Source organism: Papaver somniferum, unplaced genomic scaffold, assembly GCF_003573695.1.
Source record: "Papaver somniferum cultivar HN1 unplaced genomic scaffold, ASM357369v1 unplaced-scaffold_150, whole genome shotgun sequence".
NCBI lineage: Eukaryota > Viridiplantae > Streptophyta > Magnoliopsida > Ranunculales > Papaveraceae > Papaver > Papaver somniferum.
The window spans coordinates 5,655,643-5,681,678 of NW_020624377.1; the positions used below are offsets into that span (position 1 = coordinate 5,655,643).

At 38.6% G+C, this 26,036-nt stretch overlaps 1 protein-coding gene across 1 annotated transcript; it reads right to left on the reverse strand.

Moving 5' to 3' along the window:
* Positions 1–1,690: 1,690 nt before the first annotated feature.
* Positions 1,691–10,426, reverse strand: LOC113336070. The gene is made up of 4 exons (XM_026582060.1): positions 10,314–10,426; positions 9,884–9,921; positions 5,169–5,185; positions 1,691–2,377 (listed from the first exon to the last, which is right to left on the reverse strand). The coding sequence occupies exons 1-4, from the start codon at positions 10,424–10,426 to the stop codon at positions 1,691–1,693; spliced, it is 855 nt and encodes a 284-aa protein (XP_026437845.1).
* Positions 10,427–26,036: the final 15,610 nt, after the last annotated feature.

The following is a 26,036-nucleotide window of genomic DNA, read 5'->3' on the forward strand; positions in this document are numbered from 1 at the left end:
ATTGAAGAGTTTGCACGTAAATTATCTAAGATAGCTTTCCCTGGGTGGCCAAGACGGCTGTGCCAAACATCATAGGAGCACGTGAGAAGGGATATTGGATGAGGCAAGAGCGAAGTTGAAGGTGGCACGGCAGAAGAAGTAATAGGGTAGAGCTCCCCGGAACTATTACATCGAAGAAGAATCTTCCTCGATCTCAAATCCTTCACAGAAAAACCAGATGGGTCAAATTCAACAGACACATGATTATCAGTGGTGAATTTACGAACGGAAACCAAATTTTTTATAATGTCAGGAGCAACAAGAGTGTCTTTTAGCTTTAGGGTGCGAGATGGAATGTCGATGAACTTGGTACCGGAAGCAATGACTGGAATACTGTTACCATTGCCAACTAAGATGGAACGAACATTGCTAGTATTAAAAACAGTGTTTAGAGTACCTGAGTCCGCGGTGAGATGCGATGTGGCACCGGTATCCATATAAAAAACGTCGTCAGGAGAGTGTAAACTCATGGAACTGTACGCTTCGGCAATGTCACTGGGATGAAGGTATTCCGTGGAAGGATTGAGATATGCCTGTCCACGTCCAATGCTGGAAGGTCGACCGCGTGACTGTCCACTACGTCCACGGCCTCGGTAGGAGCTGTGACTGAAAGGTTGCTGCCGTGCTGTTTCCGGAGGTGCTGTGGGATACGGACAAGGTGGCGTTGCCCACTGTGGTGTCCAGTGATTGCTGTAAGCCGGATTTGGTGCACGATACAGCTGGTAAGGATGTGGTGGAGTTGGCAGCAGTGGTGGAGTTGGCAGCAGTGGTGGAGCCGCAGTTGAGGAGGACGATCGACTGCCACTGCGTTTGGATGAGCCTGAGCGCTGTGAGCGCTGAGTTCCACGATCTGTGGTCGAAGCTGTAGCTGCAAGCGCTGTAGGTGAAGACGTACAGGTCTGTTGAGAGCGGCGGATCTCTTCGGTTCGCAGCTGTGAGCGAGCGGCATCGAATGTAGGCATAGCTTGTTGGATAAAGGAGGCCACCGTGTTGTATTCCTCCGGAAGGCCGTTGACGAGTTGAATCACAAGTCGTTTATCATTCATAGGAAAATCAAGATCACGTAATCGATCCGATAGGGATTTAAGTTTATCACAGTAATCATCAATACTAGTGCAATCAACAAACTTAAGGTTAACAAACTGACGTTCAAGAGTCGCAGCACGGTTACCTTTGTTGTCTTGAAAAAGTTTCTTGAGATGATCCCAAATCTCTTGAGCAGTTTCCCCAGATTTGAGGACGGTGAGCATTAAATCCTTGGTCATGGTGGAGAACATCCATTGACGACAGAGAGCGTCAAGTTGAAGCACGGTGGGAGCGTCGACATCCGGTGGTGGTGTGGATCCATCAATGAGAAAGAGAAGACGATGAGCCTGAAGATGGAGCTCGAACAGAAAAACCCAAGAAGAGTATTCATCCTGTTTGATATCTAGGAGAATAGGGATGAGGGTTTTGATGTTGTTGATGGTAAACGCCGGGTGTAGTGTCTTTTTATCTCCTGCCATGATTGATGTTGTTGAAGAAGAAAAGAAAATGGAAGAGGAAGAAGAGGATCGTGTAGTTAGGATGATACCATGTCGGTTTTGGTAAAACACGCCTTAACTTCCTTAGAGGGATGTTAGGCAATATATATTATTATGATTACAGTCCATCAATGAGAATATCCTGTAAGCTGTAAATAAGGGAAAATATATTCTATTAGGTATACTTTAAGATCATCTCTTGCTTCGTGAAGTTGGTCGAGTGTTTCATCCACCATTTCTAAACAATCATGAAGAGCTTCTTTCTCGCGATGCGACACATTTTTCCTATATTTGATCAACTTGGAAATGGTGAAATAATTCTGCCAAACTACTTCACACGTAATGTTAATAGATAACCGTATCACATCTTTTTTCGATCTTAAGCTCTCGGCAACACCACCCGAAATACTTGCAATAGAAGAGTAGCATAGTTCGGGGTATAAAGTGGATCTGCACGAGGATTTAAGAACACATGAGAAGTTGATAAGTACACACTGGTGTTTGAACTTGTGAGCCCGGCAATGACACCGTTTGTTGTTTCTATTGTGAGCAAGGAAGAGAAGATAATGAAGAATAGCATTTTGGTTTTTCCCGCAAAGGTTTCCTTCATGGTTGCTATTATTTTTCTTCTTCTTCCAGAGATAGAGAAGTGAAGCAGTTGTGTGGAAAAGAAGAGGGGAATTGGGGGTTTTTATTAAGGGATGAATGGATGAGAAATTTACATTAGAGTGTAAAAAGTGACCTCTCGGATATAAATATATTAACAAGTGGTTATGGTGTAAAGCAAAAAAACCAGGGTTGATAAAATAGTAATACTTTAATCAAGCAAGCAAAAAAGGTAAAGTAAAAGCAAAACAAGAAAACAAATCTTGATATTTTTACCGATACTTTTGGAGTCCATTTTTGTCCACCAGGATCCTTGGGTTTACTGAGAGATTAGTGTGGTCTCAGGAGATATGCAACTTGATTATATGAGTAAAGAAGTACTATGGCAGAAGTATATATATGACCATTATTAAATTCTCTTTGGAAAATGAAATGAACCTTTTTTTGTTTTTTTTTAGGACCATTGTTATAGAACCGATCAAAAAATAAATAAAAAGAAATGAACTGCGCTGACATCTGCATCGTACGTATACATATATGTGCATGCTTCAAAAATAAATAAATAATATGTGCAGCTAAATGGATTGCCAGTTGCAGAAAATTAGGTACAGAGTCAATGTAGCATCTCCCATGCATGTGTTCCGTTAGGTAACAACTTACATCTCTAGTATACAAAACGACTTGATTGGACACCATTAACTCATGGCGATGCTAGAACTGTGACGTACCTATTGGTTTGTCACTTGCGGTGGGTATGTCCTGTTTCGATAACAATGACACAAACAAACTTGTATTTGGATAGCAACTTAACATGTCGTCTCTGATTAATATGTGAATAATGGATTAGAACCGACGGTTGTCTCTGATTAACATGTTACATATGAAAACTGGTTTAGAACCAATGGTTGTTTCTGATTTGATTAATATGTGTTTAGAACCTACCGTTGTCTCCGATTAATATGCGTAAAATGGCTTAGTAACATCTATTTTGGGGTAATTTGCGTTACCTCCCCTGGAGAAGATCATAATATGAGTTACCTCCCATATAGAACAAATATTAGTAAAACCTCTTCTCGTCACTTTTTTCATCTAAACCCGGTTAGCTGTGTCAGCTGCTTCGTATAGCTGGATGCTCTTAGGGGAGGTAACTCAAATTATGATCTTCTCCAGGGGAAGTAACTCAAATTATGATCTTCTCATCTAACCGGGTTTGGATGGAAAAAGTGACGAGAGGAGGTTTTACTAATATTTATTCTGTAGGGGAGGTAACTCAAGTTATGATCTTCTCCAGGGGAGGTAACACAAATTAACCCCATCTATTTTTCTCTACTTTTACTTACTGATTGAGATGTATTCCGCGTCTCCATGTGCTTATAGGGACCATAATATGCACCAAAATTTCTACCTCAAATTGATGTTTGGAGCTAACTGTTGGAATATTTTCAACGCCGCTAACCAAAGGGGGGTCTTGGGGGGCATCGCCCCCCAGGCTGTGGTCGACCTGTTGATGAAGGAACCTGACGTTTCGTGAATAGAAACTTGTTGGCGAATAAAAACCTATTCCCAACAGGTGCAAAACCCTTTATAAATAGCTTCTCCCAGTTTCGTTTAACATATAAGAAAAATCAATCTGTTTTCTCTGTTTCAAAAAGCATCATCAGAAATCAGAAATCTCTTGGTGTGTTCTTGATTGAATCAAGGGGTACAAACCTTGAATTCAGTTTTCGTTGCAGGGCTTTCATTGTATCCTGAAGGCAATATTTCGCATACCTGTTGTAATCGCCAATTGTTATTGGGAGGGTAGAAATATTTGTCTAAAAGAAATTTATACAAGCCTTGAAAGTTTTGGAGTGCAACACTTTCTTCTCTGATTCATTCATCCTTTGTGAAACCCAATTTTTTCCAACAGTTTTTAGACAAATATCTTCTGGCAATGGAGGGTGAATCTTCGAATTCGAATGCTACTACTCTCAATCTCTGCAAGTGATGAACCAAACCTTTACTCGATTGGAACGTTTTGATGGTGAAGGTTTTTACCCGTTGGCAAGAGACTGTGAAGTTTTTCCTGATCACCATCAAGTTGTGGTACATACTTGAAGATGGATTGGAGGAAATTCCTGCTGCAACTGACAATGACACTGAGGAATTGAAGGCTAGACGAAAGCAGCGTCAGGAAGATGATTTCATGTGTCGTGGTCATATTTTGAATGCTCTGGACAAACATGTGTACAATGCACATCGGAGTATTGGGACTGCAAAGGGATTGTGGACTGCGCTTGACAACAAATACAAGATTTCTGAAGCAAGCAACAAGAAATTCCTGATTTGCAATTTCATGGATTTTAAGATGGTTGACAGTAAGTCAATCATTGCCCAGGTCAGTGAACTTTTACTCATAGTTAATCATCTTAAGGATGCTGGAATTGATCTTGTTTCTGCGTTTGTTGTTGGGGTTATTATTTCTCGTCTCCCCCCTTCTTGGAATGGTTATAAGAAGAAACTTAAGCATGCTGAGACTGACTATGATTTAGAGGCCTTACAACGTCATCTTCGCATAGAAGAGGACTCTCGTAAGCGAGAACTTAAGGATAGTCCACATTCTGAAAACCATTCTAAGGTGAATAGCGTAGAAGAATCTAAAACACCGAATTCCTTGAAACCTAAGAATGATACTCAGTTTAAGAAGCATCCCAACAAGAAGAGTAAGAAGAAGGGCGCTGTCGGCCCTTGCTACTTCTGTGACAAACCCGGCCATTTTGCTCGTGACTGTCGTCTCAAAAAGAAACAACAGCAGAACCAGAAAAAGGAGGCAAATATGGTCGATGACAAACTTGTGATCGTGGTGCAAGCCGCCAATGCTGTTGCTGAAACTGGGGGTGGATGGTGGTACGACAATGGTGCAACCATCCATATCTGTAAGGATAGAAATCTTTACAAGACATACGAACCGGTTAGTGGAGAAGGAAACGATGTTGTCTCCGCAAACGGTCAACGCAGCAAAGTTATTGGGAAAGGCACTGTTGAACTCTCGTTTACTTCGGGAAAGACTGTGACTCTTACTAATGTTTTACATGTCCCTGACATCGTGAAGAACCTTGTTTCCGGCGACCTTGTTATGAAGGCTGGATTCAAGACGACCTATGAGTCTAATAAGTTTGTGTTGTCCAAAAATGGTGTGTTTGTTGGACAAGGATATGCTTGTAATGGGATGATTAAGCTTAATTTAATAAATAATGGTTCTGCTTATATTGTTGACTCTGTTAATTTATGGCATGGTAGATTAGGGCATGTGAATTATGGTTCTCTTAGAAACATGAATCGATTAGGCTTGATTTCTGATTGCAATTTTGATCATGCTTCTAAATGTGAAATATGTGTGCAAGCAAAGATAACTAGAATTTCCCATAAGTCTGTAGTACGAAATTCTTCCTTACTTGAATTAGTACATAGTGATGTGGGTGATTTGCATGGTTCTGCCACTCGTGGTGGAAATAAGTATTATGTCACTTTTATAGAAGATAGTACTAGATATGCTTATACATATTTAATGAAATCTAAGGATGAAGTCTTTGATAAATTTAGGATTTATAAAGCAGAAGTAGAGACACAATTAGAGCACAAAATTAAGATTTTACGTTCTGATCGTGGTGGTGAATACTTTCCTACTGAATTTAATTCCTTTTGTCAAGAGCATGGTTTAGTTCATCAACGTACTGCACCTTACACACCTCAACAAAATGGTATGGCTGAAAGGAAAAATAGAACTTTGATTGATATGGTTAATTGCATGCTTATAAGTTCTGGTTTGCCTAATTCTTTGTGGGGTGAAGCTATGTTGTCTGCATGTTATATTTTGAATAGAATTCCTTTGAAAAAGAAGAGTGTTTCTCCTTATGAGTTGTGGTTTAAGAGGAAACCAAACTTGAGAAGACTTAAAGTCTGGGGTTGTTTAGCATATGTTCGAAAGCCTGATCCCAAAAGACCAAAGTTGGGAAACAGGGCTTATAAATGTGCTTTTGTGGGATACTCTCTTAATAGTATCACCTACAGATTTATAAACCTTGACACTTTTGAGATTATAGAATCTGTAGATGTGGAATTCTTTGAGAACTTAAATAGGAACAGTTCTCAAATGCAACCCATGGAGAATCCATTGTTACCTGATCTAGAACCTATGGAGATTGATAACAATGATGAAAATCCCTCTCCTACTTATGACAATGATATTTCAGTGCCTACTGAAGATATCGAACCTAGAAGGAGTAAGAGAGGAAGGATTGAGAAAAAGCCTGATCCAAACTTTATTTATTACCTTGTAGAGGCAAATAAGAATAGAATTCTTAGTGTTAACCAGTATGTTATGCATACTGATGATGACCCTAAAACTTATGCTGAAGCCATGAGTTCTAGAGATGCAAATTTCTGGAAAGAAGCCATCAATGATGAAAAGCATTCGCTTTTGACTAACGGGACTTGGGTATTAGTAAATTTACCTCCTGGTGCTAAAGCAATAGGAAGTAAATGGATATTCAAGAGAAAGTTGAGAGCTGATGGTGAAGTTGATAAGTTTAAGGCAAGGCTAGTTGCCAAGGGTTATAAACAAAGACATGGTATTGATTACTTTGATACATATGCTCCTGTTGCCCGCATCTCATCCATTCGTTGCTTGATTGCACTTGCTTCTATTCATAAGTTGGTTGTGCATCAAATGGATGTCAAAACTGCTTTTCTAAATGGGGATTTAGAAGAAGAGATATATATGGAACAACCTGAAGGTTTCATATTACCAGGCCAAGAGAAGAAAGTTTGCAAGTTAGTGAAATCTCTCTATGGTTTGAAGCAAGCCCCTATGCAATGGCATGAGAAGTTTGATAAAGTAGTTTTGTCATATGGTTTTGTGGTGAATGATGCGGACAAATGTATCTATAGTAAGCATGATAGTTCTGGTTGTGTGATTCTCTGTTTGTATGTTGATGATATGTTAATCTTTGGGTCTGACATATCTGTTGTGGAAGAAACAAAGAAGTTTCTTAGTTCTAACTTTGATATGAAGGATTTAGGAGAGGCTGATGTAATCTTGGGAATTAAGATCCTAAGAAAGGGAGATGAGTTGGTTTTAACTCAATCTCATTATATTGAGAAATTTCTCAAGAAATATGGTCACTTTGATGACAATCCAGCACCTACTCCTTTAGACCATACTATCAAGTTAATGAAGAACACCGGCCGTACTCATGCTCAACTTGAGTATTCTAGTGTTATTGGGAGTCTTATGTACGCTATGCATTGCACAAGACCGGACATAGCCCAAGCCGTGGGAATATTATGTCGTTTCTCAAGTAATCCAGGATATGAACACTGGAAAGCAGTTTCAAGAGTTATGGCTTACTTGAAAGGAACAATAAATTTTGGTTTGCATTACCAAGGCTATCCCGCTGCACTAGAGGGGTACAGCGATGCTAACTGGAACAATGTAGAATCAAATTCCAAGTCAACTTCTGGATGGATTTTTACATTAGGGGGTGCTGCTGTGTCTTGGAGTTCCAAGAAGCAGACTTGTATTCTGATTCAACAATGTTGTCAGAATTGATAGCTTTAACTGATGCATGTAAGGAGGCAGATTGGCTTAGAAACCTACTTATGGAAATTCCTTTTTGGAAGAAGCCAACTCCGGCGGTCTTGATTAATTGTGATAATCAAGCTACAATCTATAATGTCTCTAATAAGACTTATAATGGAAAGTCTAGACATGCAAGTCTTAGACACTACATGGTTAGGCAACTACTCAAGAGGGGAGTAGTTACGGTTAACTTTATTGAATCAAAGAGAATTTGGCAGACCCATTTACGAAAAGTCTACCAAGTTCAGTGGTTTCAATAAAAAGGAAAGAAATGGGACTAAGGTCTGTGAAGGAAGTTTGATCTCCCATAGCAGAAACCCAACCTATGTTTTGAAAAGGATAAACAAGGTTCAATGTGGTACCAACAAGTTATGGATGTGGATTATGGAGCACTAATATAAAAACTTCCCATTTCTTATTAGTGCTGGTTTCTGCAAGAAAATAGGATGGATGTAAATCCTTAATGAGTCTATGATTAGTAAAAGGTGTATCGCAGAAACACCTTCGAGACTTACCTATATGAGTATGGAAATAAGGCCGTTTCCTAAGAGAAGAAGACCGTTCTCTAAAGAAGACTCATGAACAAGGATATAAGCACATGGCCATTAACGTGCTTGGCTACAGAACACATGATTTTATGAAATCAATATGTGTGGAGACTCCGGTTTTATCATAAGGGGTACTTGGTTCAAGACTGGTTTCACCATAGAACCTCGATAAGGCTTTGAGTTTCTTACACTAAGTGAAGGTTCAAATCCAAAAGATACCTATCATTTATGTGTTGATTTCAACGATGATGCTTAGTCTCAATTGTGCTTGAACTACGTTGGCTTGATCCCACTCGGGTACGTAGGCAGTCACTTCGGTGATGCAGTCACTCTGATTTAAAAGTTTTAACTTTGTTTTATGGTTTTTGAAAATAGGGGGAGAATGTTGGAATATTTTCAACGCCGCTAACCAAAGGGGGGTCCTGGGGGGCATCGCCCCCCAGGCTGTGGTCGATAAAAGCCTGTTCGAAAATTTCGAATCCAAAAGACACCATTGATGTCTGTTGATGAAGGAACCTGACGTTTCGTGAATAGAAACCTGTTGGCGAATAAAAACCTATTCCCAACAGGTGCAAAACCCTTTATAAATAGCTTCTCCCAGTTTCGTTTAACATATAAGAAAAATCAATCTGTTTTCTCTGTTTCAAAAAGCATCATCAGAAATCAGAAATCTCTTGGTGTGTTCTTGATTGAATCAAGGGGTACAAACCTTGAATTCAGTTTTCGTTGCAGGGCTTTCATTGTATCCTGAAGGCAATATTTCGCATACCTGTTGTAATCGCCAATTGTTATTGGGAGGGTAGAAATATTTGTCTAAAAGAAATTTATACAAGCCTTGAAAGTTTTGGAGTGCAACACTTTCTTCTCTGATTCATTCATCCTTTGTGAAACCCAATTTTTTCCAACACTAACAGTATTAGATGCATGAAAATAAAGTTAACTTATAGCAGCCTCTAATCGTTATTTTATTTATTTATTATTTTTTGAGAGAAAATGTTAAATTGTATAAAAGAAAAACGTAACAAGACCAAAGGTCCCATTTTTTGATTTACACCTTTTTACATACTATCGATTATAGTTTTCCAATGAGTATTTAGGTCCTTAAATGTGAGACTCCGAAACCATTTTTCCCCGCTGCCCCATTGATATATGAGAGCTTTAACTTCACTTATGATTACTCCTTCAGCTCAAGGAGATTTATGAGACATTTTCCTTCTATTTCTCTCCTTCCAAATGGCTCTGATAATAGCAAGTATGAGAATTGGCCAAATTTTTCTACCCCCGTTTCTACGGTTTTCCAAGCTATCATTTGGGCTTCTACCGAACCTGCTTGTACCCATCGAACATTATAACCAGCAATGATGTAGTTCCAAATTTGTTGAGAGTAATTGCAGTGGAGAAGTAAGTGAGGAACAGATTCAGGGTGTTGATTGCATAAGGAGCATGTGGGATTCTGAATATTGCACCCTCTTCTGTTGAGATTATCAGTGGTGGGAATAACATTTTGAGCAGCCATACAAAAAAAAAATCTGACATTTTGGAGGTACATACTTGATCCAGGTGCATTGATGAGGGGGGAGAGGGGCTGGAATTGGTTCTTGTTCAAGGAGCCAATTGTACCTAGCAGTTTTTAGTAGTAAAACCTCCAGGCAAATTGCAAATTAGAACATCTTCTTGATCAGAGAGAATAGGGGGAGATTCTAAGCATTCAAAAAGCTGAGTGATTTGCAGCAACTTTGAATGATTAAGATTTCTTCTTAAAAGTATATTCCAAGTATTGTTTTTCAACCATCTCATGTAAGCTTGCATTTTTTTGCGAAGAGAGCTTGTAAATTTTTGGGAATTTGGATTTCAAAGTTTGGTTATCTTTTCACTTTTCCCACCAAAAATATATCTGATGTCCACTTCTAACTTCAATTGAATTCATCTCTACTACTACTATCTTCTGTTGTTGAATTCCTTTCCATATGCCTCTACCTTGTGAGAGTGTAGAGTCTTTGACAAGTATATCTGAAGGTTTCCCAAGCATTTTGGTTTGAATAAGCTTTCTCCATAACTGTTGTTTCTCTGATGAGTATCTTCAGGACCATTTATCCAGTAAGGCTCTATTGGTTAATCTTAAGTTTCTTATGCCCAGGCCTCCAGCTTTTTTTGGTCTAGATATTCTGTTCCAAGCCACCCATTTTATTTTTTTCTTCTCTGTTGTTGAACCCCAAAGAAAATCTCTCATGATTTGGTTCAGTTTATGTTCCACTTGCACTGGCATAGGGAACAAGGACATGAAATAAATGGGAAGGCTAAAAAGAGTGGTTTTAATCAGCATGATCCTACCGATTTTTGTAAAGAACCTTCTCTTCCATAGAGCAAGCTTCTTTAAAAGAATTCAATTACCACATCCCGGATTGAGCATTTCTACTTATAGCACCTACTGGAAGACCAAGATACTTCAGTGCGAGTTGTTCTTTCTTGCAATTGAGAATAACAGCTACATCATCAATAAAAGCATAATCTCCAATACTCAAAACTGAGCTTTTTACAAGGTTGACTAGATGTCCTGTAATGCCTTCAAAAATTTGAAGAGTGATAAGAAGATTTTCTGCTTCTTCAGGGGTGCCATTTTTAATGTCATTTTCTCACTTAATTTTCCTTGTTGATGTGGTTTCCATTTTTGTCAATAATCAAACATGAAAGCTTTTCCCCGAATGATGAAATTCTAAAACATTAAAACTTTGTATTAACACACTCAACGTATAGAACGTGTTTTGGTACAACTTGTTATGTGAAAAAGCGGGGTACAACAACCACACCCAACAATTCGATTAGCAATCTGTATGGACAAACTCCAATATACTTTCTAGAGAATCAACTAGACAGTCAGACTCAATATAGATAAAAGTATATCGAAGAGTTTATATCTCAATCCTCCGATTTGATATATACTCAAACAAATAGAAATATGCGAGTCTTTATCAAATACTAGAGAGATAACTTGGATGGTACCAAAGACCAATATCCAAGTGTCAATCAATTTAAATCAACAACCAAAAGGTCGGATATTCTAATTGATTAAACAACGCATAACCTGTGATATTTCAATTATATAGAAAAATATAATGCGGAAAAGAAATAACACAGACACCAGAATTTTGTTAACGAGGAAACCTCAAATGCAGAAAAACCCCGGGACCTAGTCCAGATTGAACACACATTGTATTAAGCCGCTACAGACACTATCCTAATTCAAACTAACTTCGGTCTGGACTGTAGTTGAACCCCAATCAATCTCACACTGATCCAAGGTACAGTTATGCTCCTACGCCTCTGATCCCAGCAGGATGCTACGTACTTGATTCCCTTAGCTGATCTCACCCGCAACTAAGAGTTGCTACGACCCAAAGTCGAAGACTTTAATTAACAAATCTGTATCACACAGAAAAGTCTATGGTAATAGATAAATCCGTATCCCACGAATATACCTACGAGTTTTGTTCCGTCTTTTGATAAATCAAGGTGAACAAAAACCAATTGATAAAACGGACTTATATTCCCGAAGAAAATCCTAGTATTATCAATCACCTCACAATAATCTTAAACGACGCAGCGAAAAAAGATATTGTGGAATCACAAACGATGAGACGAAGTGTTTGTGATTACTTTTCTATCTTGCCTATCAGAGATATAAATCTCAAGCCAATTATTACAATTGTACTCGTAACGATAGAAATAGCAAGATCAGATCACACAACTACAAGAAAAGTAGTATCGGTCTGGATTCACAATCCCAATGAAGTCTTTAAGTCGTTAACCTGGTTTAGAAGAAGAAACCAAAGGTTAAAGGAGAATCACTCTAGCTTAGCACCACTAGTATCACACGTAACGTGTGGAGATTAGGTTTCCCAGTTGCTAGAGTTCTCCCTTATATAGTCTTTCAAATCAGGGTTTGCAATAAATGTTAGCTTGGTAACAAAGCATTCAATATTCACCATTAGATGAAAACCTGATTAGATTCAAGCTAATATTTCTCGACCGTTGGATCGAAAACTTAGCTTGTTACACACAAATGAAATGTCAAATTATGGGTTTATGTAGTCGTTCCCAAACATTAACATTTGTTAGTTCAACAATATTTAACCAAATGGTTAGCCAAATGATCACTTTCATATCCACCATATTCTTCTTTACCATAACTAGTCCAAATGACTCAAATGAACTAGTTAGAGAGTTGTTCAATTGCTTAGATCTTATGTAACTACACAAGACAATCGAAGCAAAAACGGTTTGATTCGCTCGAATCGGTTCATGAACTTTATAGCCATGGTTTGCAAAAGCATTCCTTAGTTTATATAAACATGAGTTCAAGAACAACCGATTTTAGATATAACCTACTCAAGTTTGCGGACTGGGTTCGCGGACTTAAGCTCACGAAAGGAGTTTACAAACTCCATCAGAAATTCTCGGGTCGAGAACTTCCGTCGGTTCGCGGACTGAGTTCGCGGACTTGGCTCACGCCACATTCCGTTTTTCTTGATCAACAAAGTTCGCAAACTTTGGTTCAAGGAATAAGAACTGAAAAAGCGGGGGTCTAACAACACCACCCAATATTTCGCTTAGAAATCTGTATGGACTAACTACGAAACACTTACTAAAGAATCAACTAGACAGTCAGAATAAAATTATATCAAGGAGTTAATATCTCTCTCTTGTTTTGATTCACTCAAGCTAATAGAAATCAGCGAGTCTATAATCAAACACAATGAATAACTTGGACGGTACCAAAGACCAATGTCCAAGGATCAATCAATATCAATCAACAACCAAAGATCGGATTTCCAATTGATTGATTCAAACGCACAACCTGTATTATTTCAATTATATAAACAAATATAATGTGGAAAAATAAATAACACAGACACCATAATTTTGTTAACGAGGAAACCGCAAATGCAGAAAAACCCCGGGACCTAGTCCAGATTGAATACACATTGTATTAAGCCGCTACAGACACTAGCCTACTCCAAGCTAACTTCGGGCTGGACTACATTTGAACCCCAATAAGTTTCCCACTGATCCAAGGTACAGTTGTACTCCCTACGCCTCTGATCCCAGCAGGATATTGCGCACTTGATTCCCTTAGCTGATCTCACCCACAACTAAGAGTTGTTACGACCCAAAATCGCATGCTTTAACAATAAACAAATCTGTCACACACATACAAGTCTATCAAAGGATCAATCTGTCTCCCGCAGAAAAACCCTAAAAGTTTTTGTTCCGTCTTTTGATAATAATCAAGGTGAAGAGGAACCAATTGATAATCCGGTCTTATATTCCAAAGAACAGCCTATATTAATCAATCACCTCACAACAATCTTAATCGTATGGTAGCAAAACAAGATGTCGTGGAATCACAAACGATGAGACGAAGGTTTTTATGATTACTTTTTATATCTTGCCTATCGGAGAACTCTCACGATCTCAATCAAATTAATATGATTGTACTGTTACGATAGAAGATGCAAGATCTGATCACACAAATACGATAAAAGTAGTATCGGTCTAGATTCACAATCCCAATGAAGTCGTTAACCTGGTTTTAGAAGAAGAAAACCAAAGGTTAAAGGAGAAACGACTCTAGTATGCAAACTAGTATCACACGTAAGGTGTGGGGATTAGTTTTGCACAATACTAGATGTCTCCTTTATATAGCCTTTCAAATCAGGGTTTTTCCTTAGTTACAAAGCAATCAATATTCACCGTTAGATGAAAACCTGATTTAGATTCAAGATAATATTTCTCAATCGTTAGATCGAAAACTTAGCTTGTCATACACAAATGACTGTACGCTTCTAGGTTTCTTAACCACACCTGATGAGTGCCAAATATTGTATATATTTATCCCTTTTTGTTGGCATTTTAACTCATCTTTTGTGCATTAATTCTACATTTTATCCCATATTCTGTATTTTCATTGTTTTCAAGAATAAATATTTTTATTAATTAATTTTGCATTTTTAGGTAATAAATAAAGTTCGGATGAGTCGCGGAGCGAAAAGAGCAGAAAAGTAGTGAAAAGCCGGGAGAAATTACGCAAGGAAGCCGCAAAGAATGGTGCGCACAACCTCATTTTCTACACACAAAAGCGCCTTTGTTCTCAGCCGTCAGATCAGTTCTCAGAAGCATCCGATGGTCGCTCCTTCATAGATCATCAAAATCTGAAGTCTCTGCCAAGCACCACAGCGCTGAAATTCCAAGCCTTCAGATTAGATAGTAGTTGAATCCAACGGTCGCTCCCTTGCTGTGCATCAAAGTTTGATATCTCCGCCTAACACTACAACACCTAACTCCATCTAGCATCGTTGATTTTGTTGTATTATATAATCCAGCGGTCGCTACAAGCCTCACTTCACATCACCGTACGATCTACCTACCAGCTTCGCATCCAATGACTCAGCGTCGCAGAACATCAAATTTGATGAAGCCGCCTCACACTCTAGCAACCGAACCTATACCACCTACCCAAACACCCCCCTTCTCCCAAACAGTCGAGCCATCTCCTCCACCACCCCCCTCTGCAGAGCCATCACCCTGCAACTGCCGCACCACCATCATCACCACCAACTCCACTGCCACCACCACTCCTCCACCATCATCACCCCATCACCCAACAACCAATACCATCTGTTCCCTTCTCCTTAGCCACCTATTTTCTCAATTTTTGCACGTTCTCTATCAGAAACCCTAGGCGTGCAAAATTGGTAAATTAGGTTGAGCTAGAGTGAAATTGAAGGCATGGAGTGATACAGGAGAGTCAGAGAAAGGATGGGTCGACGTCAATTTGACGATTAGGTGAGCTAATTTCACTGTTGGAATTTGGGGATTTTTCTATAAACCCTAATTTTATAATTTTGAGAAATTTGGGTCTGTGACTATAAATAGCCTTATGTGTGTGTTGTAATAGTTATGTTTGGACTAGCCTACATCCAGGACTCTCATGTCCTGTTAACTGTTAATTTCTGTTAATTTTCAGTTTACAAGCTCAATTTCAGTTCACTTGTTATGCTTAATGTTTTTAGTTCAATTTGCTGCTTAGTTTCATGTTCATGTTTCAGTTTCATTTCATTTATGTTCCTGTTATGCTTATTTCATGTTATGTTTTTAGTTCAATTTGCTGCTTGTTTAATGTTCATGTTCTGTTAATTCCTGTTTAATGTGATGTTTCTGTTAATGTTTTTAGTTTCATCTCCTGTTAACATGTGTCCTGTTTAGATGTTGTTCAATGTTAGTTCAGTTAGTTGAGATCATGTTTGTTGTTGCTCCTGTCACTGTCAGTTACATAATGGAATGCTAGGCTAGATACATTTGAAGCTTTGTGCTAATTGTGTAATGGAATAAATCAGTGCTTAAAGCAAGCTGATTTTCTTGCCATTCCCTGTGTATGCTTAGGTTGCACTTTGATTGAGCATTGGGAGAAACTAGTGCTCATAGCAAGCTAGTTTTCTTCCCATTCTATTTGTTTGCCTGTATGCTGCCTTAGTATTGCTTCATTTCAGTTTCTTCACCACAACCCTGCCCTTGGCCTTAGGCCTTGGTTCATTCTTGTTTTGTTTTGCTTTTGTTCACTGTTTTGCCGCTATTTGCTTTGTTGTCACTTGCCTTGCAGTTGTCTGCAGCAACTCTGTTGCTGCTGCTGTTGTGCACTGCCTTTTTCTGCTACACTGCTGCCTCTGCTGTTGTTGCTTTTCTCTTGCTTTCCCCTGCTTGTGCAGCTGTATACAGTGCTGCTGCCTTCTTTCTGTGCACTGCTTGTGCAGCTGCAGTGCTGCTGCTTTTCTTCCCTTGCAGCTGCTGCTGCTGCCTTCCTGCAGTTCCTGCTGCATCACTATCTGCCCTGAAGCTGCTGCTGCTGCTGATGCTGATGCCAAGCTGCTGCTGCCCTGCCACTTCTTCTGCTGCCAAGCCAAGTCCAGTTCCTCCCCAAAGGCCTAGCTAAAGACCCAATCCAACTGAGCCCAATTCACTTCAGTGAAGCCTAAGGCCCAGTCCTCAGTAACCAAGCCCAGATTTGAACCAAAAGTTGAAGCCCAAGTTTATTAAAAGCCCAATCCAAGTAACTGTGGGCTTAATCAAAAGCCTAAGTTTAAGGCCAAAGCCCATTTACACTTCAAAGAATAACTGAGCCCAAGGCTCAGTTCATTTCACAGGCCCAAGACCTAAAGTATTTCATTGTTAAAAACAAACCCATAAAGCCCAACAGTTCCAAAAGGCTTCTAAGCCCAAAGCAAATCTAGGAACCCAATTAGCTAAAACACTTCTGAAACACACCCGATCTCTGTGGATCGACCCGTACTTGCACGAGCTACAACCGACGACCGTGCACTTGCGGTATTACTATAGGCCCCCGTTTTCATTGCGCATCATTTTATACACCCCTCCGGGACTACCAAGTTTTTGGTCGGGGATAATTTTTAGACTCTTATAGCAAGTTTTCCCCGGCAGCGGCGCCAAAAACTTGTTGTGATGATTAGATGCACACAAAACACTTGCAAGTATACAAGGTCAAGATTTATAATATAGTGATGAGTAGGGGTTTGTCCACAGGGAGAGGAGCATATAAGAAGTTTTCCTAGGCTAACAATGGTGACAATGCACTATGGCAGAGAGCAAAGCAGGGCAAATCAGCAAAGAACCAAGCTAAGTAATGAAAAACAGACTAGAACCACAGCAGGGAAAGATAAGCAAAGAACCAAGGCTTGGAAGGTAAAGCAGCAAAGAAACAGCCAAGAAAAGCAGCAAATAACCAAGGCTTGGCAGCCAAGGGCAGGGTGAGGATTATGCACTGACTTCAGTGCACAAAAGCTACAAGGTGCAAGAAAATAAAAAGCAAGAAAAGTAACTGAAATACAAGCACACAGGACTGAAAAATAAAAGTTACAGAGAGGGAATTGGTGGGTAAGCCAAGGCATATGATCCACCTTGTGTCCTAATCAAGTGACATGGTCTAGGTTATGTTCATTCCTAAGCATACAACTAGAAATGGAAGAACACCAACTTGCTCACTAGTCTACCCCTAGCATTGGCTGTCTTTTGACAGTACAGCCAATCACAGGCTCTATGAGCATTGGCCTCTCTCATTTACACATTCAAAACATAGCAACAGGAAGTAACTATCCTAGCTCAATTACTCTTGACAGTGCACAAGGCTGTAAAGAGGAAGGAAAACAGCAGCACTGCAAGTGAAGCAACAGCAGCAGGAGAAAGCAAATAGCAGCAAAGGCCTAAGCCACAGAAAACAGTGCAAGCAAAGATGAACAAGAGCAACAGAAAACAAAATGAAAGATACAACAGGGCAACAGCAAAAGCAAAGAACAAAACAAGATAACCAAGGCCTAAGGCCAAGGGCAGGGTTGTGGTGAAGAAACTGAAATGAGGCAATACTAAGGCAGCATACAGGCAAACAGGAGGTATACTAAAAGAATGGAAGAGAACTAGCTTGCTATAAGCACTAGTTTCTCCCAATGCACAATCAACACTACAACCTAAGCATACACAAGAATGGCAAGAAAATCAGCTTGCTTTAAGCACTGATTTCTTGCCATTGCACAATCAGCACATTGCTTCACAGATACCTAGCCTAGCATTCCATCAATTGACAGTGAATTTAAACATGACAGTGATTTGATACTAACAGTGAACAATAACAGTGAGTAGAATTAACAGTGAACATCAAGCATTAACAGTGCATGAGACCAAGTATTAACAGGAACATTAACACAACTAACATGAACATAACTGAAACTAACAATAAACAATTAACAATGAACATGACTGAATTTTAACTGAAACATGGATATGAAAATTAAGCAGCAAATTGAACTAAAAACATTAAGCATAACAAGTGAACTGAAATTGAGCTTGTAAACTGAAAATTAACAGAAATTAACAGTTAACAGGACATGAGAGTCCTGGATGTAGGCTAGTCCAAACATAACTATTACAACACACACATAAGGCTATTTATAGTCACAGACCCAAATTTCTCAAAATTATAAAATTAGGGTTTATAGAAAAATCCCCAAATTCCAACAGTGAAATTAGCTCACCTAATCGTCAAATTGACGTCGACCCATCCTTTCTCTGACTCTCCTGTATCACTCCATGCCTTCAATTTCACTCTAGCTCAACCTAATTTACCAATTTTGCACGCCTAGGGTTTCTGATAGAGAACGTGCAAAAATTGAGAAAATAGGTGGCTAAGGAGAAGGGAACAGATGGTATTGGTTGTTGGGTGATGGGGTGATGATGGTGGAGGAGTGGTGGTGGCAGTGGAGTTGGTGGTGATGATGGTGGTGCGGCAGTTGCAGGGTGATGGCTCTGCAGAGGGGGGTGGTGGAGGAGATGGCTCGACTGTTTGGGAGAAGGGGGGTGTTTGGGTAGGTGGTATAGGTTCGGTTGCTAGAGTGTGAGGCGGCTTCATCAAATTTGATGTTTTGCGACGCTGAGTCATTGGATGCGAAGCTGGTAGGTAGATCGGACGGTGATATGAAGTGAGGCTTGTAGCGACCGCTGGATTATATAATACAACAAAATCAACGATGCCAGATGGAGTTAGGTGTTGTAGTGTTAGGCGGAGATATCAAACTTTGATGCACAGCAAGGGAGCGACCGTTGGATTCAACTACTATCTAATCTGAAGGCTTGGAATTTCAGCGCTGTGGTACTTGGCAGAGACTTCAGATTTTGATGATCTATGAAGGAGCGACCATCGGATGCTTCTGAGAACTGATCTGACGGCTGAGAACGGAGGCGCTTTTGTGTGTAGAAAATGAGGTTGTGCGCACCATTCTTTGCGGCTTCCTTGCGTAATTTCTCCCGGCTTTTCACTACTTTTCTGCTCTTTTCGCTCCGCGACTCATCCGAACTTTATTTATTACCTAAAAATGCAAAATTAATTAATAAAAATATTTATTCTTGAAAACAATGAAAATACAGAATATGGGATAAAATGTAGAATTAATGCACAAAAGATGAGTTAAAATGCCAACAAAAAGGGATAAATATATACAATATTTGGCACTCATCAAATACCCCCAAACCTGAATTTTACTTGTCCTCAAGTAAAACAAAACTAAGGAAATCCTAACTATACCACTGTCGCTGGTCTCTCGAATGCATTTAGCGTATGCACTAAGCCTTTTAAACCACTAAGTGTCCCTAGTGGACGAGTTGAAGTCTCGTGAAGGTTTGCTTAGAACGTACCTACAAGTTCTAGGTCAAAATATAAGCTCATATTCCATCAAACGTGACATGTGCAAAACAGTTAAGCTCACAGCAAAATGGAGATGTCAATCTAGCTATCGAAGGCACAATCCTAGCACTGATAACAAAAAAACATGTGATAAGAGTGTAAAGTGTATCTACACATGTGTAAGTCTGAAGTCATGACTACTAATCACCAAGAGATAGTTCTCAGGCTAAGAACTGAGGTCGAAATCTAGCTAGCTGTCCGGACTTTACGAGAATTGTGAATGAGTTGGAGGTATTTCACAATTGCTCGCGTTGTACATCAATGGCATACACCCTCCTTGCTTATTACAACGAAACAACAAAAGATGGCTATTTACATGACTCTTATTTACATTGACTATTCTCTTTTTATTTTTGGAACAAGAGATGATGGAATTGAGAAATACTTGATTTTTTCGGTATTTTTCTGATATTTTTTTTTTTCTGAATATATACATCTGTTTTTTTTTTTTTTTTTTTTTTTTTTTTGAATAAGGAAACACTTTTGATACATAACAAAAAGAAACAAAAGATTACATGACACTTTGCAAGAGGTAGCCCTTTTTGATGCACCCAGTTAAATTCGATGGTTGTCTTTCTTAATGTATCCTCCACCTTCTATCCCAACCAACCAAAGAACAAGCTAGTCCAGTTTCGTTCAGTATTCTAAAGTGATTGGCAATCGTAACTTCCTATCCAACACCTTGAAGATCGAGGCCATACATGTATTGGTAGATCGTGCGCGTGCAAATTTCTTATCACTATGTGAATTGTGCTAGAATCAGGGTGCCTAAATATCTAGACTAAGACTCCTAAAAATAATACATATTTGCACAAGAGTCAACGTTTCAAGGTAAATGAGCTCCATTTTTTATGATTTTTCATTTTTTAATTTTTTTGGAATTTTTCAATTTTTTCAAAAAGATGGAGTTTTGTTTTCAATTATAACATATTATCGTGGCATCTAACACCCAAATGTGTTCACTGTTGGTTTAACAATAGTCTACCCAAAGAGGTTAACCATATGAACGTATCATACCAACCATGTTCTTCTTCACCATAACTAGTTCAATTGACTCAAATGAACTAGTTAAGAGAGTTGTTCAATTGCAAGGAAATATGTAACTACACAAGACACAATTAAAGCAAAGATGATATTGATTCACTCGAATCGGTTCATGAACTTTAATAGCCACGGTTTGCAAATGCATTCCTTAGTCTTTTAAGATTAAGTTCAGAAATCATCTTTAGATATATAACCTTCTCAAGTTCGCAGACTAGGTTCACGGACTTAAGACACCGGATAGAGTTTACAAACTCCAGCAGAAATTCTCGGGTTCGAGAACTACGCCGGTTCGCGTACTTGGCCCATGCAAGTAGTTTTTCAACTCCAGCATAAATTCTCGGATTTGGGAACTTTGGCAGTTCGCGGACTGAGTTCGCGGACTTAGAACTTGCCATTCTTCCGGTTCTCTTAATCAACAAAGTTCGAAAACTTCGGTTCAAGGAATCCATTGGTTATGTAATCTAAACTCTTATTCCAACCATTGGAACATTCTTATAGGATGTTATATAGTTGTTACACTATTTCTCATCAAAGCAATTTTCAAAGTGATTGAAACATTCATGACTTTCGTCACTAGGTAAGGATAAACTTGGTCGAAGCGAAAAACTTACCAACATATATTTCGAGATATAGATAGGCGAGGTATACTTTGCTCGAAATACCAAATGTGTATGATCTAGTCTATATATATAGCATACGACTTTTGTCTCAAAGTGTAGGAGATAGAATAGATAAACTTTTGAGTGACAGATAAGTTCAAGTCTCCACATACATTTTTGTCGAGAAGTTCCACCGGTTCCTTGAGTAGGTATTCTACTTGTATGATGAGTCGCCATGAAGTCCTTGAGCTCAACTACACTTACTATCCTAGTCCGAGACTTAGCTATAAGAGACTAGAAATCAAGACTTATAGTTTTGATCACTAACATTGACAAACATGCTTGAGATAGCAACGCATGCGAGTTTGACCGAGCAGTGCTCTAACAATCTCCCCCTTTGTCAATTTTAATGACAAAACTATCAATACATATGGAATACAAAAAAGATAATGAAACTTTAGTAGCTCCTATTCCACATGTCTAATCTTCAACATTCCTCGAAATCTTCGTCACTTCCAAGTACTTCAATGATCCCAAAGGTTGTAAGTTTATCACCAACGTTGTTGAAGATCCGTAGCTATTAACAATGAGAAAGCATCGGTCTCGATCATTGTTATACAGTGTCATAGTATTATTATACAGTGTCAAAGTCCAATTGTATCACAACTTCAACAATAATACTATGGTGATATGTATCACTCCCCCTTAGTCAATACTCTATCTCACATGAAAACCACTCCCCCTTACACAATGATCCGAAAACCATATGTATTTGTAGTATGAACTACATATTAATTCTCCCCATTTTTGTCAATAAAATTGGCAAAGGTACAAGAACGGGATCATAATGAAATTTCCGTAAGAGACATTTCATGACTGAGAGAAATAAACACACACCATCTTATTTAGATGCAATTATATAGCCGAAGATGACAACATTCATCAAGGAGTTTAAAGATACAAGATAACCTCTCTAAAATTTCACAGCCACACACCCCTCAAGATATGACCATTAAGCACAAGTTCAAAGAACTCTCCCCCATTTGATGTCATTCCCGAAAGAACGACAACGAGCGACCTCAATTTCAAGAGAAAAGAAGGATTTTTATTGGACACCAAAATCATGAGAATGATTTTTATATCCAAAAATCAATCAAATTATTCATAAGTAAACCCATGAATAATTCACTCGGAATACATAATCAAATTAACCACAAAAGTGACCAATTTAATTCATTATGCTCAACATAAGTAAACTTACGGAGCAACGACTAAGATAACCATACAAGAAAGTGATTGGCTTAGTCGTTCATATACTCAACACAAGAGAACTTGTGGAGTAATAACTAAATAACCAAGAAGATGATTAATTTAGTTCTAAATGCTCAATATAACGTACCTCACGGAAAAACCAACCAAGCTAATAAAAAATAATCAACTTAGTTGTATCGTGCTCAACATAAGACACATCACGGAGCCTTCACGGTAATGGAAAAAGATGGATCAATGAATATCAATATCGTGGATATCACACAAGGATTCATTCTATATTAAATACATTATAAGAATAACAACATTTAATAGACATCATCCTTGCAAACAAAAGATTTTAACCTATCTTCCGTCAAAGATTGACAATATAGGCTTAACTTTTGTATATGTCAAAAGTCCATTCATTCTTTAATTAACATGATCATATCGATTTATGAAAGACTTTACTTTTGAAAAAATATATCTGTACTTCTCATGGATTCAACATAAATAACACTTTAAATTGAAAAACATAATCATCCAGGACAATTGTGCCATAAAAAGTTATTATATCACACAGATATTGAACTTTTAAGTCCAATCAACAGAAGTTTAAACAGATAATAACAAGACAGAAGTTAACTCATATCTCTAGCAATTTCATAGAACTTCTCTGCCAACTCAGGATAAGTTGTCTGAGCATAATCCAGCTGTTCTTTCAAGACTTCATTTTCATGTCGGAGACGAAAAAGTTCAGAATTGGAAGAAGCAGGAGCTCTGGACATTTTTGCAATACTGTTCATGGTTAAGACTTTTGGTCCTCCAAGATTAGTTCCAACAGCAACCACTCCAAATTGACTGCAGATCCTTGAAATAAGACAAGGAAATCCAGGAGTCTTCCTTGAAACCTGTCTGGCACTTATCATCTGACGAATAATGAGGCCACAGAAGTCAATATTTCTCCCTTCAACAACATAGTAAACTAATTCTGTAAGAGACTTGGTCCATAGCTGTCTGTTAAGTGTGATGGGCATTAAGTTAGCTACAAGTAATTTTCCGGCAGTCCTGAGGAACAGTGCAGCATCATTTGCGTCAATCTTACCCTCACTCTAGGAAACATCCCTTGCAAGAAGGAAATTTTAGAGCACATTTGGAGAAGGTCTCACGTGCTCAGGAGGAGGCAAAAGAAAGTCACCAATATGAGACAGATTCAGAACATGAGCAATAACTTGACGGTCCACAACAATTATTTTTCCTTCAACATGAGTCTTGAAGGTACAGTTTACATGATCGGGCTCATGCAAGTTAGCATAAAATTGGTCTGTCAGTTCCATGTATGTTGTGCCCATGGGATGATGAATAATTACTCAATCATGATTCTCAAAGAACCTAGGAAGACCTTCCACTCTAAGCTCAACAGGGTTGTAGATTTTTTCAATAATGGGTTTCTTAGTACTATACTCCAGATAGTAATAACAAGCCTTAGTATTCATGAACCTAATTCGTAAAATTGAATCATAAAAGGATTCATCACGATTTTGGGTACCCGAACTTTCTCCAAGAGTAGTTCTCTTCCTAGAAAGCATATTTAGAGTATATGAATGAGAGGATTGAGAAACTTACTTGGTTTGTGAACTGTTCCTAATGGAAGTCCTTTTCATGAATGATAACCGCAAAAACAACACTTGACCTAATGTACATGAGCTTCTCCTGAGTTCAATGGTATCAACAAACTTCGAATTGATTAGAGAACGTAAATACGATGGAGAAAGAGTACGAGAACAGTTTGAGTTTCTCTTTCGTTATTGAACTGAATGTATTAGAGGAGTTGGTGAAGTGGACGAGGATATTTTCTTTCCCTTTTTGTGTGTCATGGAGCTACTTCTGACACGTTTCGGAACGATACTCGTTCGTGAAACGGTTCTAGATTCCACACATGTGAACCACACGTGTGTCATAGAAGGCCTTGTTTGGTGCATGATAGGAGCGTTTAGCTCATATGTACTTGAAAAAGGTCTTGCACACCATGAAACCACGAGAGAGTTTCTTTCCAACTGCTCTTACATCTCACATTGTTGAGAAAAACCCAAGGAACTGTTTTTCTGAGCTTTTCAAAGAACTTCCAGAGAGTACAAGAAAATTTGTGTTTCTGTTTTCTTCTTTTACATCTTTCAAGAGCCAGTTTCTGCAGACAATTAGTGTTGACAGAGGAACCATTTTTGACAATAATAGACCTCCTGATTTCTTCAAAAGAATATTCAATACTATTCTCATGATGAGAAGTATCTGAAATTGACCAAAGAATTGATTCATACTTAGAGGTGGTATAGTTAGAAGACATAGACTCAAACTCTTTTTGTAATCCGCTTAGTTTACAACTTGTTGTATTACACAGAGGAGGAGTACTGCTTTCACTGATTAATGACCCAATGTCGACCTCAACATGAATATTATTGGTGATAACTTGATTTAGCTTATCAAGAGATTCTTTCTCGTTCTGGAGATACACATCAACATCATACGACATGCTTTCAAGCTTCTTTTCAATTTCAGAAAAGATTTCAAGGGATTTTGTACATGGTGGAGGTTTAGATAGAATTTCTTCTACAGATTTTAAAAAATCAGTCATGGAAGAGAATTCTGAAATCCCTGGATCTGGTGGTGCATTTATTGAGATAACACAACTGTCCATAGAGTCAGATCGCTACAAACACATACTTACAAGGTCTTGAACATGTTTGCCTTCTCTGATACTAATTGAAAAAGCGGGGGTCTAACAACACCAACCAATATTTCGCTTAGCAATCTGTATGGACTAACTCCGAAACACTTACTAAAGAATCAACTAGACAGTCAGACTCAATCTAGATAAAAGTATCTCAAGGAGTTAATATCTTTCTCTTGTTTTGATTCACTCAAGTTAATAGAAATCAGCGAGTCTATAATCAAACACAAGGAATAAATTGGACGGTAACAAAGACCAATGTCCAAGGATCAATCAATATCAATCAACAACCAAAGGTCGGATTTCTAATTGATTGATTCAAACGCACAACCTGTATTATTTCAATTATATAAACAAATATAATGCGTAAATAGAAATAACACAGACACCTGAATTTTGTTAACGAGGAAACCGAAAATGCATAATAAACCCCGGGACCTAGTCCAGTTTGAATACACATTGTATTAAGCCGCTACAGACACTAGCCTACTCCAAGCTAACTTCGGACTGGACTATAGTTGAACCCCAATCAGTCTCCCACTGATCCAAGGTACAGTTGTACTCCCTACGCCTCTGATCCCAGCAGGCGACTGCGCACTTGATTTCCTTAGCTGATCTCACCCACAACTAAGAGTTGTTACGTCCCAAAATCGCAGGCTTTAACAATAAACAAATCTGTCTCACACAGACAAGTCTATCAAAGGATCAATCTGTCTCCCACAGAAAAACCCTAAAAGTTTTTATTCCGTATTTTGATAATAATCAAGGTGAACAGGAAA

What these genes read in the sequence shown, in the direction of transcription:
- LOC113336070 (XM_026582060.1), bottom strand. Translation starts at nt 10,426, where the DNA reads ATGGTCCTGAAGATACTCATCAGAGAAACAACAGTTATGGAGAAAGCT. An exon ending in AGACTCTACACTCTCACAAG is followed by an intron (nt 9,922 to 10,313) that starts GTAGAGGCATAT and finishes AACCAATTCCAG; the next exon opens with CCCCTCTCCCCCCTCATCAA.